We start from the raw sequence: 16,956 nt of genomic DNA, 5'->3' as shown, positions 1-16,956 counted from the left end.
GTTGACACCACAAACAAATCCGCACAGAAGTAAAAAGTTATGGCGCATTTGCTTTCTGAAAACTCTCTATTTTAAGAAAAGTAGAGTAAAAAAAGGTTCTCACTAACAATTACGAAATTAATGTTTTTCACTTCTCATTCTCTAAAAGTACGCCAATATAACCTCATGAGTAAAACACATTATTATTTAATTTAATTCGACTGGCTGACGAATAAGGTAAAGTAAAAAAAATAGTCAAATTACGTTTTGCAATTAAACATAATAAAATAAAAGAATTACGGCCCCATTATCGATTATTTAAAATATCACTTTTTTATCTCAAGTCCTTGGTCACTTAAATAAGGTTTACAAAAATAGAGCTTTTTATAAAAAAAGCCCCAAAAAAGCAGACGCAATTGATCCGAGTTTTGCTGATAAATGCTTCTTGACTATATAATCAGGGTAAAAGTCGTAAATTTATGCGGCACCTTTACGCTTGCTCTGCAAAAACTTACATAATAAAGTATCTTTCCCGATATAAAATTGTATTTCCTCAACTTCGCGTGAAAGAACCACAGTCATTTGTTTGTTGCGACCCCAAACGAGTTCGAAACAAATTCACTTGGAAGGTTCGTGTTTAACATTCTTATGGGACCTAATTTCGCAAAAGCGAATTTCGGAATGTCCTCAGTTTGTTTAAAAAATGCTCACAATAAATCTCAAACAATTGAAAGGCACTTTACGTATTTATCCTGTCAGGAAAATTAAAGAAAGTTTAACAATACTCAGATGCCTTCATATTTAACGTTGAATCTTGCTTTTAGTGTGGGTGGGTGGTACTAGGTATCTACTTAGCATTTTTACAATCCGTAAATCATTTAAGATTCCTCATGAGCATGACGTTATATGGAAATTTTACTTATTTGTGATAAATAAAAAAATCGTAGTAAATAATATTTTTAGTATCGTATCGTTTCTTCAAAATAACGCATAAAGGGTTGGATTAAAGGATAAAATATTGGCGTAGTAATTTCTAATACGCGGAAGATGCTCAATTTTCATTTCTTTTCACTGGCGAAGTGGCAAGCAAAGGTATGCAATTTCAGCTCGTGTGTTTTATTAATATTTTTTAATTTAAAATTTGATTTTAAATGCCGAGCAAAGCTTTCAAGCTCAAAATATAAAAAAATTGTCCTGCAGAAGTGTAAAAATCGAATTGCGACACAATTTTATCAAAACGACAAGTTACAAAAGTTTAACAAGCCGTACGTCTGTCGTTTGACTTCGTTACGTCCGTAATGTTGCTTAGTGAAGTTCTGACGTGATCCCCGTGAATATAATTAGTATTTCCAAAGTTCCGTCGATATTTAGACGTGCCAGGAAAACATTTTGCATCCGCATAACTTAATGGACGCAGATAATAAAGTTGAGGGCTTCCGCCGTCGACTTTTGCCATCGTAGAGTTCTTCGGCCTTCGCACAATAAAGTACCCATTAAGTCTACAGAAAAAAATATTTCAAGTCGTAGTTTGGGTTGCTTTAAGTTTGTTAGTGTACTTGTTTTATAAGAGTTTGCAGACAATGCGTATTGAAAAGTTGATCATAGTTTTAAAAATGGATTAAATAATCAATCATACTTATTATACATTAATAAGTGTGTGCGTGCATATATATGTGTGTTTTACACCCTTTTACGCTAAAAGGCTCGACGAATATCAATGACACTGGGTGGTAAATGGATTTCGGGATTTTTCCTAAGATCCATCTATTTTTGTATATACCAAAGTCACAGGCTACATTTCATTCGGATATTTATAGAACGCAAATGAAGACTACGAAATATTTTTGGGATCTCCTATGGTAATTTAGCGAAACCCCGTGATTTTAATCAAACTGCTAATATCACGCGAGCGAAGCCGCTGGTAGACTAACACACATAAAACAACTTTTTGCCTGAGTAACTACAGAATAACGTTATTTATTCTAAAATGGGAAGGTTTTCAAGCTTCGTTACTCATCGGAGCAATAAGCGTCAAAATGATTTATTTCTTGCGTACTCATCGGCAAGAGGGCTTTCTTTACCTTTGTTTTTGTAGTTAAGTATATTGTGAAATTGTTACTTATGAGTAATATTATATTTTCTTCTAATTCTTTCAAAGACGTTAGTTCGTGAATGAGTGAGTAGGATAATTTACTGACACAGGATTTCTATTATTTCATTTGCTAAGCGGTTATCGAAACGTTACAAGTAAATCAATTCATTTATTGATAAGAAATTTTCTGTGGCCCAGAGGTTAATATCGCTTCACATTTCTACAATAAAACGCGAACAACTTGGTAGGTAACCTTCTTCCTACAAGGTTGGATGAGAAAAAAAAACACCCGCACTTTACGTCTATGGGAGGTACTCTAAACAAAAATTATTTTTATTTTTTATTGTACCATTTTGTCGGCATAGTTAACATATATATATTCTTGCAAAATTACAGCTCTCTAGCATTGATAGTCTCTGAGCAAAGCCGCGGACGGACAGACATGGCGAAACTATAAAGGTTCCGTTTTTGCCATTGGTTTATTTTAATACTACTTATATTATAAATGCGAAAGTTTGTGTGTGTGTGTGTGTGTGTGTGTGTTTGTTACTCCTTCACTCTAAAACGGCTGGACACATTTGGATGAAATTTGGTACGTAGATAGCTGGACGTCTGGAATAACACATAAACTACTTTTTATTTCGATATTCCCACGGGACAGGGATAAAAATCTTGAAATTTCAACCGCTGGGTTTAGAGTAATGAAATTTAAGACAGTTGTTCTTAACACAACCTTAATGAAGACCACGATCAAAATTTTTGGAATTCCCAGGGAATTTCAATTGTAACTACCAGATCGAATAGTTTAAGCGTGCAAAGCCGCGGGTAAACTCTAGTTCCCATGTATGTACTTATATGTAAACTCTTTATTGTACAAAAGAAAAGAAACAAAACACAATTGACAAACTTTGAGCTACTTGTACAAAGGCGGACTAATATGCTGAATAATAGATATCGTGACTTAAAAAACACAAACATTGGAACATAGAACCTCCTCCTTTTTTGAAGTCGGTTAAAAAAGGAACTCTACTTGCACATATCCAAGTTAGGGTCTTTTTGACACAGGGTCAATCTCAAGATAAATCATACACTAATGTGGTTATTAACAACATTTTTTATTGTTTTCCAGTTTTGTCCCTGACGGTTGCGGATGAAGCAGAGAAACCAAGTCTGAAAGTGCTCACAAACCTAGTGCATGGGCTGCTGATATGCAACGTTGACGAGACAAAGGCAATCTTCTGCGAAGGCCACAACATAAAACAAGTAATTTTTATTTTTAACTTTTTTCTCTGTATTAAATACTCATGCATATTAAGTACAAAATATATAAAGCCGTCCTCCACAGGAATAAATGTCTCAATGTCAACAATTACGCTTAAGTGTTGTCACCCGATCAATGACTGAGTTGAGAAAACTCAATTGCCTTAAAAAAACTCTATTTACCTATAAAGTAAAAAGAAAAAAGTATAAGTAGACTAGAACACTGGTAAGTAACTCTATACAAAAACGTGACCAGTTCAAAAAATCAAAGTTATGGGTCCCAAGTATTTAAGTTACCTATTATCATAGTTCTGGAGTAGACTTGTTTTTTTGTGTAGGTATAAAACGTATTTTTAAAAAGTTGGGTTTGTTATTTTTATAAATTTAGCTTGTATAGGTAATCAACTTAATTTGACAAATTATAATGATCCGGCCAGGATCAGCTCCACAGTATTGAACTCCTCGGCGATTAATGGCATAGTCCTAAACCTTGGTATTATAAGTACGTATTTTGGATGACAATGACAACACAGATAAAGTTAACCAAAATTTACAGTCAGCAAAAAAAAATACAATTTTTAAGAAAAGCTTGTCTTTCATTCCAGAAACCGGAATGGATTTCTCCCTCCGGAGAGCCAGTGGGTAGAAAATCTAGTAATAAAAGAATTTATGCTGAGCACCGTGTGAATCAGACTCACCTTCTTGGGTTGTTCCTTAAAAATTTAACCATTAAAGATGGTGGAAACTGGACCTGCAGATCTGGCGATGAACTCAGTCAAACTATTACGTTATACGTGGCTGGTATGTATAAAACTTGATTCTTTAACAAATACTTAAAATAAATAAAATATTAGTAAGAATGAAATCTACAGCCTAATTCTTGACACTTGATAATAGTAGTTATTTGTTATGCGAGGGTGGAAAGTGACTGTTTTGCACGAGTGCTTATATTGAAACCCGAGCAAGCGAAGGATTCTAGGATTGAACAACGAGCGAAGTGACTGGTTCAAAAGAAGAATCCTGAGCGTAGTCAAGGTTTTCAAAGGCACGAGATGCTAAACAAATTTACAGCCGAGCGAAACACAATTTTTCACCTCAAGACAGCGAGAAAAACAGTACGAAAATCGAAGAAAATAAATTGAACACTCTTATAAATCATTTTCAGATTATGCAAGCTAGCTTATGCCCGCGGCTTTTATTCAATCGTAGAATTCTCACCCAATGGAAATTTCTCAAAATACATTCATATTCTTGTCTTCATAGGGTTTTGATTCCGGTCGCGTCAAATCATCCTGCATTCATAAAAAACGTTATTTTCAAAAAAACAAGAAAGAAGATAATATTATTATGATATGTGCACGGTAATTTATAAATGAACTGAAACAATCAGGTACTTTGCTCTCCCGCGACCTTATGATAGCTAAGTTTATGCAAGAATTATGTGTTGAAGCAGTTCCTCCACCTAAACACTGTAAGAACACACACAAATCACACAAACCCGTCTATCACCACCACCACACTACACTGACCCGTTTCTAACTCAACCAGAGCTCATCTTCAGAGCAACACAACCGTTCACCATGCTATCAGATCTTATATTATTAACAAATTAATGTTGTTTTTGTTCCAGAAAAGGTTAATATAACAGTAAAAGAAGTTAACGTTGTAGGCGACGAAGATAAATCAATCAAGCTGATCTGTGATGCCAAAGGGTTTCCTGAACCAGTTATTCAGTGGTACAGGGATAATACCATTATCGACGGTATACATTATTTTTCCACTATTTTAGTAACACTAAAAAAAAAAGATTTTTAAAACGAGATATGTTTTAGTGTCGACTGAGACAATTACTTTACGGTATAACTTTGCGGAGGTCATTGATATGGACCTCCGCAAAACAACGCCTAATTCAACAAATTGTTTTAGAGTGCCTGGACAGGATTTCAATCCGCAAGTTTTAGCTATTAGTGCTGAGTAGAATATGGTTCCCTTTCGCCTTTACCTAATAAAAACAAAATTAATGCTGAAAAATCGGTCGAATCAACTATTCTTATTTTGTTACAGCGGATCCAACAAAATACATTATAAAACAAAAAAAAGACCGCACACAACACATTTTGGAAATCCTTTCCCTGACTCATTTGGACCCCGGCACTTATACGTGCAGGGCTACTCAAGAAAAGATATCTCACTTCGATCAAAAGCTTTTCCACCTCAGTGTCAGACGTAAGTTATTATGTTATCTAAATCCAATAGTCTTCTTCTTCTTTCATTTTAGCTGTGTAGGGTCCAAATAATATTTCACTGACTACGATCCTGGGTAGTTTGGGTCATCTCTTCTTACCGCATCTCCAACACAGCCATCTCTTGGTCTACGCAACGTCATGTTAGCTTAAGCTGACCTTTTTTCAGCTTGCCAGGCAGTTGAGAGCTATTTCGGCTAAGTTTATTTCGGGATTCCTGCGGAGGTGACCAATACGGTATTTGACAACTCCTGATTTTGCCATATCTTAATATTATTATGAAAATATAGATATACAGATAGTGTTTAGCGAAGAGAAAATTTTAATCGGTTGAAAATTAGATTGATAATGATGTTTTGAAAAATCTATATATACCTGTCTCTTTCTCAAACGCTCTTCTCTATGCAGCAAGTATGGCGGTACTGGCGTGTGACGTCACATGCCAGTATGTCTTTCTCTGTCTAATCTTGAATTTCAAACCTTTATAACTTTGTTATTTGTAAAGGTAACTTAAAAAATGTTTTTCTATTCGATAACAGGCATTGTGTAGTTTTAATTTATAAAACATATACAAAATAGTCCAATACCGTATGCAATGCCATTTCCGTGCTTGAATATCCTTCTGTATGGGTGAAAGAAACCGGCATGCATATTCACTCTCTGTTAAAATCCTATAATTTTATGTGTCTGATATCTGTGATGCCGTCTTATGTTACTTACTTACTTACTTAATTACTTACTTACTAATTATGATGGCTCATCGATCTGAAGTGGACCATGGACCCGACAGAAATGAACGCCACTCTGCTCTGCACTGGGCCACGTCTCACCAATCCGGCTGCTGGAGCTCGGCGAAAATATCCTTCTCTTATTTCTTGTATTAATTGGGCAAAAAATAAACAAAAATAAACGGTTTCGTGTTACGTATACGAATAATTTTTCTATTTTTTTTTAGATAAACCGCTAATACTAAATGAGTTTTCTGAAAAAGAGGTGTACGCGATCATGAATGAAATGTAAGTACCTTAAAACCCGGTCAAACGCGAGTGCACTTATCGTAACCCACGCCACTTGCCTTTTTTGATATACAACTGTTGCTACAAGCTGTTGCGTCTTATACAACTGTTATAATATTTTCAGCAAAAACATAACGTGCAGAGCCCAGGCAAATCCAGCTCCTATATTTTCATGGTCAAAACGGAATGAGGAGAGATACGACCTCCTACTCGCCAATGATCAGGTAATAATTTGTATTTGTTAGATGCACTTAACTTAAGTACACTTAAATTAAGTACAAATAGAAAAACCAAAAAAATACAAACATGTTATAGTATAATGTCGTATAATGTCCAGACCAGACATTTGACAAAAAATTTACAATGATAATAAAGACTAACGAATGTTCAGTTATAAGAAATATAACAACCTTTCGCTAATAACCACAACGCTCTGATAAGTTCCTGTTGTGTTGTTGTCCTGATTACCTAATCAAACAAGATAATGAGAGACGACATGACAGATATCAGCCCCATAAAATAAATAACAAGCTCTATTCAGAAAATGTTGAAACAGGCCCTAAGTCTAAACTGACTCAGATGCTTCATATTCTTAGGGTGTTCTGATATATCAAATATATATGACAAAATATATGACATATCAAAAAAAAATTTCAGGTATACATGTCGGAAGACGGCACATATTCCGTGTTGATGCTAAAGGTGTACAATGAAGATGATCTGGGTCAGTACAAGTGCTCCGTGGAGAACGACAGGGGTCGTCAGAACTTCATTTTCGACGTGTCGCTCGGAAACAAACCCAACCCACCGACTTCCGTGAGTGAAACATACCTACTCTGCGAAATCAAAGCCAGTTAGTGATCTGTACAGAGCCATTGGGTCTTCAGCTGACAATTCCTTCTCGCTGTGCATAGTAACCAACTGTGCACTTTCTGGAAACATAATATCATAATAGTCATATCCGGTATGACACAAAATGGAGGGAGCTCCGCTTCGCAGAGCTCCTATTCCGCGTAATTGAGACACTTCACAACTTGCCTAACCGAACCTATTTTTTAATCTTTAACTAGACCTAATTATGTAAATTGATATGGTCGCGGTCGTTATATCAAATGCATTTCGTATTACATAATGGCATCATTCCATATGAATGAATGTTATGGCAAAAGTTGTCCTTAATTTTAACTTTATGCTTTTGAGTGTTTTTACTAAATGATCCACTTTGTTGTTAGATAAACTTTTATTTTAATTTGCACAAATATTGATTTACCTAAAGATTTTTTTTCTTTTTAAAATCATTTTAAGCGTGTTTTTATTTATTTTTACAGGTGAAAGCAGTCGACATTAAAGCCTTTAATATAACATTTAACGTAACGTGCGAAACTTGCTTATTCAACGTAGAAGGAGAAATGGCAGCTAATCCAAATAATTTAACTGTACTGGGTAAGTTTTATTCCAAGGTAAGGCAAAAGTCCGAGTACTTGTCACTTTCCAGTATTATTTGTTTAATTTGATTGTTGAAAACAAACACCCGTTTAATAAATAAAAAATAAATGTTTCTTAATGTTTAGTTTTTGAAAATCGTGAACCAAAAACTTTTTTTAATTCAATTTACGAACTGTAATCAAGGTGTTATTAAAAGAATGGTTACTAAACAAGTTTATTTAATTTATGTTGCATACTTTTCTGATATGACAGACATGCTTTCTATTAACTTCAGTCGAAATAGTACAAATAGGTTATTTTTTCCTAGTGCCGAATGTTCGGCATCTTTAATAGATACCTATTTTATTAAACCAACATCAGAGAAAGGCGGAGGTTCTATGTTCTTGTCTAGGTTCTATAGGTGTGTTTAGGTTCTATGTCTTAGTACGAGCTCTCACCTAAATACACCCCACAATATATGGAGACCGTGGCATAAGTAGACCTTATTTTACGTGGCAAAGTGGTCATGACGTTACCTTCTCGGTGGGGAGACGTTGTGTTATGTCTGACTCGTTCTGGTTCTGGTGGTGTGCTTCTCCATACAGTCCGGTCTGGGCTATGAAAATCATACAATTAACATTCGTTTCACCCTACCCTTACAAAATATTGTTTTTCCCGGCGCAGGGATGTAAATGGATGAATTGTCTTGGAGCTTTATCATCAGCTCCACTGTATCATAATGCAAATGCATTCTAAGGACCATAAATTGCTTAGCAACCATATCACAGTAATCGAATCACAAACCGTGAAATACTATTATTGAGTAGTTCCGGTGGCCATCTGTGGTCTTCAATATCAGTTTCTCTACACTCTAAATGGTGCTTGCCGAGTGCAAATTCTCGAGCCAAGGTGTGCGTACAATATTTGATTGCTTCTCCCATTTTCTTCAGAATACCATGACCTGTGATCCCATACCACTTATAAATCTTAAAATGTCATCTTAAAATTCCAATTAAAAAGTCTTTGAAGAACTATAATAATTTTCTAAATCAATCCAGCCTTATTTCAATATTTTTGAACTCCGTTATGTTCACATGTTTGTGCTATACGTGTGTAGATATTTCCGACCCTTGTTTTGTTCACATGACATGTATATGAGAAACTTGTATATATATTTATGGCTGTTTGTTTGCCTACATGTTTTTGTCTGTCATTGTACAGATATAAATGACCAAATTGTACACATTTTAATGACTCGAGAAATGTACATATATTTCTGATCAAATAGCCGCACGGATATATTTGGCTAATATATAGTACATATATATTTGAAGCTCTGGGAACGTAAATATATTTATGCCCTTGACTGAACCTACTTACCACTGTATTCTTATAAGTTTTTTTTTAATGTGTTCACAGGCTTCAACTTCCAGTTAGTTCCCTGCAAGGAGGGCATTGCAGTTCCTTATTGGGAAAATGCAACTGAATTTGTGTTTAACATCGATAATACTACCGGTAAGATATCTACTAATTATTGGATAAATAAGTGTGGTTCCTTCTGGAGACGTGACCAATATCAATTCTACACAACTCAGTAAATCTGTAAAAGTTATTGGCAGTGTTTAACGTGAAACATTCGCATTTTTTATTATATTAATAAAATAAATTACTGGAATGTTACTAGCCGACATCTCACACTAAATTTTGCTACAAAACGCAAGCCAATTAACTGAAAGATGGCGTTAGTATCGCGAGATTTTTTTGACGTTATGGTCTGGCTTGCGATTGGCTAAAAACTAAATGAGCCAAAAAACTTCACGATACTAACGCCATCTCTAGCGATATTTTGCCTGGTTCGCGTCTCTAGAAATAGTCTAGATGTCCTAAAAATTTCTAATTAGTTCATCAGTTGGGTTATCAGAAAATATTTTTCTTTCGGCAATTAAACAGCAAATTATGAAGACAGGTACTACAGCCAGTTAAAGTTCCGCGTGACGTACGCTCACGAACTTTGACACACTTTCGCTTTGTAATATTTTTAACCCCCGACGCAAAAAGAGGGATGTTATAAGTTTGAGTGCTATGTGTGTCTGCGTCTGTGTGTGTGTGTGACCTGTGTGTCTGTCTGTGGCACCGTAGCTCTTAAACGGCTGAACCGATTTGAATGTGGTTTTTTATTTGAAAGCAGATTTTCTAGCGATGGTTCTTAGACATGTTTTATCAAAATCGGTTTAGCCGTTTTTGGGATGTTGAACTTTGAAGTGACGAAGTCGGGGGTTTATGTTTGATTAACGAATGAAAAAATACTTGTCGAATATTTTCGAATAATATAACTGATGTATTAAATATACTTATTTTCACCTAAGGAACTACCTTATTAATTTGTACAAGGTTAAAAAACAAAGTCTGAAGTTAAACATAACTTTGTTACTTAAAGCATAATGTAAACAAACAAACATCAAGACGAAACTCAATAATAATTTTCACACTAGAAATTACCAGACCAGTTGACCAGAATTCAATTCCTTTAAAAATATATTTTCGATTTTTCGTGAATTTTTTGTGTTTTCATGTGTATTGTTTTATGTATGTGCAATGTAGTGTGCACATACTTTTCTGATTGGTTATTTTACATAATGTGTATTTTTTGGCACAATTTAGTCGATTCATAATTAATAATATATATATTTTTATAACGTCATGATTTTTGTGTTATTCCAGAAACATTGTTCACGGTATCCCCTTTGGTGAATGCGACGGAGTATCATGCGCGGGTGGCCACCCGCAACGCAGCAGGCCTCTCCGACTGGTTGCCGGTCCATCCCAATCCGAAAACACTAGATAAAAATAACGTTGCCGCGTTGACTGTGTCACTCTCGTTACTCATCGTAACTTTCTTCACCACTCTTTGTTATTAAATTCTCCATAGTAAAATATGAGTACCTTTGGCAACATCGATTCTTGACCACCTGCATTAAGTATATTACTTTAGTTTCAAAAAACCTTGTATTGACTTTGTCTTGCATTTCTCACTTGTCACAGCGCCCATTGCCTAATTTTAATTTTCGTACTTAAAGAAAAATTACTGTCAAGTTTTTTGCGGCGCATTCTTATTGGCAATGATGGTCTTTCGCTGGTAGGTTGAAAAAAAAGTGACATGTTAAAAAGGCTTTTGCGACCTAGGTCTGCGACTTGCAGAATAAACGTTTTGAATTTCGAACTTGAATAGTGGATCAGATACAAAAGGAAGCACTGAGGAACAAACCAAGTTGCGGTCGCTCTTGCATTCTATCACGAAGACCTGTCAAAAAGTGCTATGCTCAGTGGTGTTGCGCCGTGACTTCTCAATTTTGCCAGATTATTTTTCTTATATGATAGCCAAACGAGCAGGCGACCCTGATGGAAAGCAATATGCACCGCCAACGGACACCCATAACAGGCTCGTTTTTTTAAGATCCCAAGTTCCAAAGTTCCATGTTGAGGTGGTGAGGTTTTCTCTGTGTCATTGAAAATTTTACAAAAAATAAATTCAACTTGTGAGACCTTTATGAGGGTGGGCCGCAGGAGGATACATGACAATACATAATTATTTAATTGTAATGTTTTCTTTTAATGATGGACTTTAAATGTTCTGTTCATACACAATGTAAATTGTTTTTGAATAAATAAACTGAAACTGAAACTGAGGGTGAAACAAAAGTCGGTTACGAGTGGTGCGTGTCGTTCCGTCCCTCTGGCACTTAAACTATTTAATACGCGATTGAGAGGGACGGTAAGATACGAACTTCCATTTTCAAATTTCGGAGTACGCCCTCTGGAACTCGGGGTACGCAGTTAGTAGAGGGTGCTGCTGCTCACTCACCTGCCCACAACACCCACGGGAAGAGATGGGTCCATCCTATTCTAAAAGCAGGCACGGCACGGACTATCTGGGTTTCTCTAAAATAGTAACTTTACATCACTCCTTTGCTCGCATTTTTTTTAAACGATCACGTCTCATTTTATCGCTAGGTAGTCTTAACGATAGAATGACCTGGGTAATTTACAGCCAAGTTTTTTCTTCACTCAGACGAAGAATACGAGGTGATTTTTAGTCAACTTTCAAATTTAGATATGTGGTTTACATTGATCAAAGAACAATTTAGAATTGTTCTATGGAATTTGTCAAAATACGAATAACTAAAACATCAGCTTGCTCGTCTGGGATTCTTTCGTTCACGTCAAAGGATTTTTTATCGATTACCTCGGTCCGCTTCAAGCTGATCCAGTTAAATCGAAAAAAAAAACTACAATTTCATACCCAAATAAACCGCACGGATAAATAGTCCTTCAAAATGTAAAAGAAATCGACAAAAAAGTTGAAACATTCCTACCGTTTCAAAATTCCTAACTTCATTGAAGTCGGCTCTGCCGTTTTTACAAGCTTTTCTGTAGCTTGTCCTGTTTGTTTAAGTATTTATTCATTGATTTGTTTGGGTCAAATCTTGGAAGCTCGGTCCACTTCCAGTAGTCGATTGACTTGATATCTGGCATATTTGTATGTAAGTACATTTGGTGACAATACAATAATCTGCTAGTGACATCTTGGTTAAAAATATTAAGATATTGAAGTTTTAAATGACAATGTCGGTTCCTTTTAACTTTTCAAGTTGTTAATGTAGGTTATAATTAACTGTCGTTGCAATGATTTCAAAATTACTGTGTTAATAACTTGCAACTTGAATGTTTAAATATAATGCATTATTAAAATTATACTGGTCAAGTCCCGATGTTGCATAATATTGTCATGAGGACATGGTTTTGCTTCACACTTTTTTCTATAAATTAATAATGTTGTCACATTCTTTAATTACTATAGGTTATTTTAAATGCGCTCGCCTTATTGCTTTTAATAGTTTGCGAAGATCACGAACAAAAACATGTCCTCGTGATAGACGTTACGATCTTAAGGGGCTGTTTCACCATCCATTGATTAATTTTATCTGACGGATAAATGTGATGCCGTCTCTGTTTGTTTTGTTTGAATAGACGGGACGGCATCGAATTTATCCGTCAAATAAAATTAATCAATGGGTGGTGAAACAGCCCCTAAGCGTTTTATAGATAGCTAATATATAATTTGTAAATTACAATTATATTGCTTTCAACGTGTTCATACGATTTAAACGCCTGAAATTAAATTAATAATATTCTCCAAGTTGAAATAAAATTAATTTATAAAGCTTGCACTATTTGTGATTCAGTCGTGCTTAGTTGTTTTAGGTAAAGTACATGAAATAAAAAAAATATCAGATGTCTCACCGCCATACCCAGAAATATCAATTAATATTTACATTTGCATTAGGGTCATTTATCCACAAAGTAATTTAAAAAGAGATCGTATATTATTGCTTAAAGTTAATTTACGTTTCTGGAACGGTGCTAAGTTTGGTAAACATGTTGCATTCTCAGTATATCGACGGTTAATCTTTCAAATTTCGGAAAGAACGTTAATGTTGCCTTATAAGTATTTCCTGTAGGTACGGCAAGTGTAAGTAAGTGGCAATGAGGTATGTTGACGCCTACGACAGTACATACAAGCCTATTTGTCTACCCTATGATAAGTGTTTGATATTTTTTTTTTATGAGAGAGTAAGGAAACAGGACAGTCAAAATTATACTCATAATTATAACCGTCGATAAGTCAAAGAGATTTTAAATACCTATAAATAACACTCTCACGGACAAAACGTCCCTCTCTCTCTGTCAGCTGATATTTAGCAGCTGCATGTAGAAAATAATCTCGTCCAAGGAGCCGTAACTTCGCTCGACAAACAAATTATAACCTGAACTAATGGCTCGTAGGTATTCTACGGAGCTAGGTGTCTGGCCGTTGGCCATGTCAACGTCAGCGCTTTACCAATTTATCTGTCTCCGATTATCTGACTCCGTATAAGAGAGTTTTCAGATTATCCGATCCGATATAGGTATCGGAAGAAAAATGTATGAAATATGTACCTGTCTTTCAGATTATCCGATCCGATATCGGATCATATTTCGTACATTTTACTTGCCCCGATATCGTATTGGCGTCCGATACCGATATCGGATCGGATAGTCTGATAACGCTCTAACGTCTACAAACCAATGTGTCAAGTTATGATTGCCTGCCAAGCACAGCAGTAACCTCATGGATGAGATTCCTTTAGAAATTCATACCCTAGTGAGAGGGGCGAAAATATGCCCATACAATGAAATTACCAACATTTATTTCCTTTATATCCGTGAAAGTGTTAACAATAACCACATTTAAAAAAATACAAAACGAAAAAATACATCTATGTTGTGGTTAATCGCCTTTATTTTTAATCTACTTTAGTTATAGTAAGTATAAACATATAATCGGGTACAATGTTTCTGCTTTGTAAATATCTATGAAATGTTACATGTAATCTCTACTCAAAGTAAGTATAGGTAGGTGGTAAGATACTGTTTTTTTTTGGGAATGGGCTTTTGGATTAAAAAGTTTACGCTATTAGGTACTATTACAAGTTAGAGTGATGTAGCGATAAGACTGATTTCTAATTTTAAAACTATAAATACTTAAAAATATAAGCTTTAAACAAAGTGACGGGACTTTTGATATCTGGGAAACCCTGTCAGTCCTCATAAATACAAAGTACCTATCGGCATTTTTTAATCCCACCTGTTAAAATGTCACTCAAAAGTGACTGAAATCATAAGTTTAATTCCAAATGCAAATGCAAGTAGAGTCGTAGACAATTACTACGACCTAACTAATTTTCTCAAGTATAGTACCTAAACTTTTTTTTCCACTAAGGAATGACATTTTCACGGGTACGATTAAGAAAAAGAAAGATCTAAAATGGGAAAATCATTGATATTACTAATTTTGACTAATTAATACGTTTATACGTATTGTATAATGAGGTCTAAGTTTGACCATGACATTTCTTATTTGAAAAAAAAAATCATATGTGTAGGTAATGTTTTGACTGGTAGGTACTTGCTTATTTTATTTTAACAGTTTATATCCCAAAGACCTATTATTACATAAAATATTTTCTGTAGAAAAATGTGCATTGCACCTCATGTTTTCTTATTCTAATATTGATATAAGTACAGTCAGCAACAAAGATATGAATACAGCCAAAGGGCCAAAAATATGTATAGGACTTTATTGCCTGAACATTAATCTTCGTTGATGACTTTGTTGCTTTGACTTTGACTTTGTTGCTGACTGTACATCTGACTTCTTAATCCAAAAGTGCCCATAATAAGAATGTACTCTTTTCGACACCGATTAATGATTTAACAATGCGTTTTATTATACAGTTTGTCAAACCAAATTGTTTGCATAGATGGTCACAACAGAAATACAGTATTCTCGTTCTTACGCCGATGGTGGAAAGGGACGGCTATATCTATATTTGGCTGCATCTGTAAACTATTAGTGTGGACGTTCTGTATCTATGGAAAATGTATTCACTTAGACGGTGTCCGAAGAAGCCTTGATGTATATGTATGTATGTATAGCTAGATCTGGTGTTGAACTTATTAACGAGTAGATACTTTATGTTTAAGTTGATTTGTGATTAAAATTTAGATTTAATTTAAAAATATTGATAAATTTCGATCTATTTAAACAATGACAATATGTGTACAGGTACAACACCAAAGATTTTTTTGTCATAGAAATACTCAAAATAATTTTAATATCGTTTGATGCATTCCTATTTAATTATGTTAAGTCGTGTAAATAACAAGGGTGGGTTCACCGATGCAATTATTGTTGTCAAAATAGAGTCAACGTCCGTCAATTTTGTAAAAGCTTCGGCTTAACATCTCACAGCAAGACTGAGTTTCTTAAATGTTTATGATTATGAAAAATAAAATGACTTTCTGAGATAGTGGTCAAAAAAATGTTGCCTCTTATATTTTGCATTATCATCGTCAATCAATTCCAGCATTCTAATTGTTTTATGGGTGAAAATTAAAGAGTTTTAAAAATCATTTGACTACTATGTGGATACGAAAGATATCCTAAATATCACGAAATTTGGTACAACATAAAACGCTCGTTGGCGTTTCTTGGTCGATCTACTAAATCGTTTAATGTTTAAGAAACCCAAACCATTACATAATTTAATGGGGTTCTGGGCTTGTTGAATCAAAATTTTAATTCGTACCTATTATAATTGTTTGTAAAATGTTTATAACAGTTTATTGGCACAAAGTGTTCATCAGATTTCTAATAATTATTCTACTGTTATGACTAACTCAGATGCGTTTCTACATTGACTGCAATGCTACGGATATACACTGTGTGTTATCTACACTAATGTTTTTGCCTACAATAAAGGTGATTCATAAAGAAAATTGATTATTTTATTTCAAAACCTTTATTAAGTACCTACTTTAATTGTACCTAAACCAACTTTGTAATTGGTAAAATCTAAGAGAGAATTTAAACAATTTACATAACATACATAAAAAATCCTTTGTTATTTCTTGCCAGTGAATGGAATTGTCATATCAACAACACACGAGAAGAAAGCGTAAGATGAATTACTTTGAGCTCGCTAGTTGCCCGTTATAGGTCGAATAGTTCTTCCACGCAATTGTGTACGTATTTTTCACCTCTTAATTGTATTAAGTACCTGATTTCTACCTTCCTCAACCAAAAACGGTTCTCTAACAAACAAGAGTGAGCTGATGAGGACCTGCATGGAAAAGGCGTAGTTGTTCAGTTCATAATTTGTGTAGTAAAATTATGCTCTTTAAACAATCATTTTCTGTGAGATGTGTCAACAAATATTCTAATTGGGACATTTTTTTATATTATTAGGTTATACAAAATAATTGTGTAAGTATTTTCCTTTTCACGTCTACGTTCCAAAAACCACGACAGTGAACAGTACTACATATACAAATACATTAC

The 16,956-nt window shown here is 34.6% G+C and overlaps 1 protein-coding gene across 1 annotated transcript in view; it reads left to right on the top strand.

The window, feature by feature from the left end:
• Window positions 1-16,394, top strand: part of LOC141432119 (limbic system-associated membrane protein-like) — a 176,666-nt gene extending 160,272 nt beyond the window's left edge. Inside the window, exons 2-11 of the mRNA XM_074093549.1 lie at window positions 3,201-3,334; window positions 3,937-4,132; window positions 4,962-5,093; window positions 5,396-5,557; window positions 6,530-6,590; window positions 6,715-6,814; window positions 7,248-7,406; window positions 7,919-8,033; window positions 9,435-9,530; window positions 10,737-16,394. Coding sequence (XP_073949650.1) covers window positions 3,201-3,334; window positions 3,937-4,132; window positions 4,962-5,093; window positions 5,396-5,557; window positions 6,530-6,590; window positions 6,715-6,814; window positions 7,248-7,406; window positions 7,919-8,033; window positions 9,435-9,530; window positions 10,737-10,933 — 1,352 coding nt within the window. The 3' untranslated portion in view covers window positions 10,934-16,394. The remainder of the gene's footprint in view (window positions 1-3,200; window positions 3,335-3,936; window positions 4,133-4,961; window positions 5,094-5,395; window positions 5,558-6,529; window positions 6,591-6,714; window positions 6,815-7,247; window positions 7,407-7,918; window positions 8,034-9,434; window positions 9,531-10,736) is intronic.
• The last annotated feature ends 562 nt before the right edge of the window (window positions 16,395-16,956 follow it).

This window comes from Choristoneura fumiferana, chromosome 10, assembly GCF_025370935.1.
Source record: "Choristoneura fumiferana chromosome 10, NRCan_CFum_1, whole genome shotgun sequence".
NCBI classification, from domain to species: domain Eukaryota; kingdom Metazoa; phylum Arthropoda; class Insecta; order Lepidoptera; family Tortricidae; genus Choristoneura; species Choristoneura fumiferana.
This window is presented reverse-complemented; position numbering and strand designations above follow the sequence as displayed.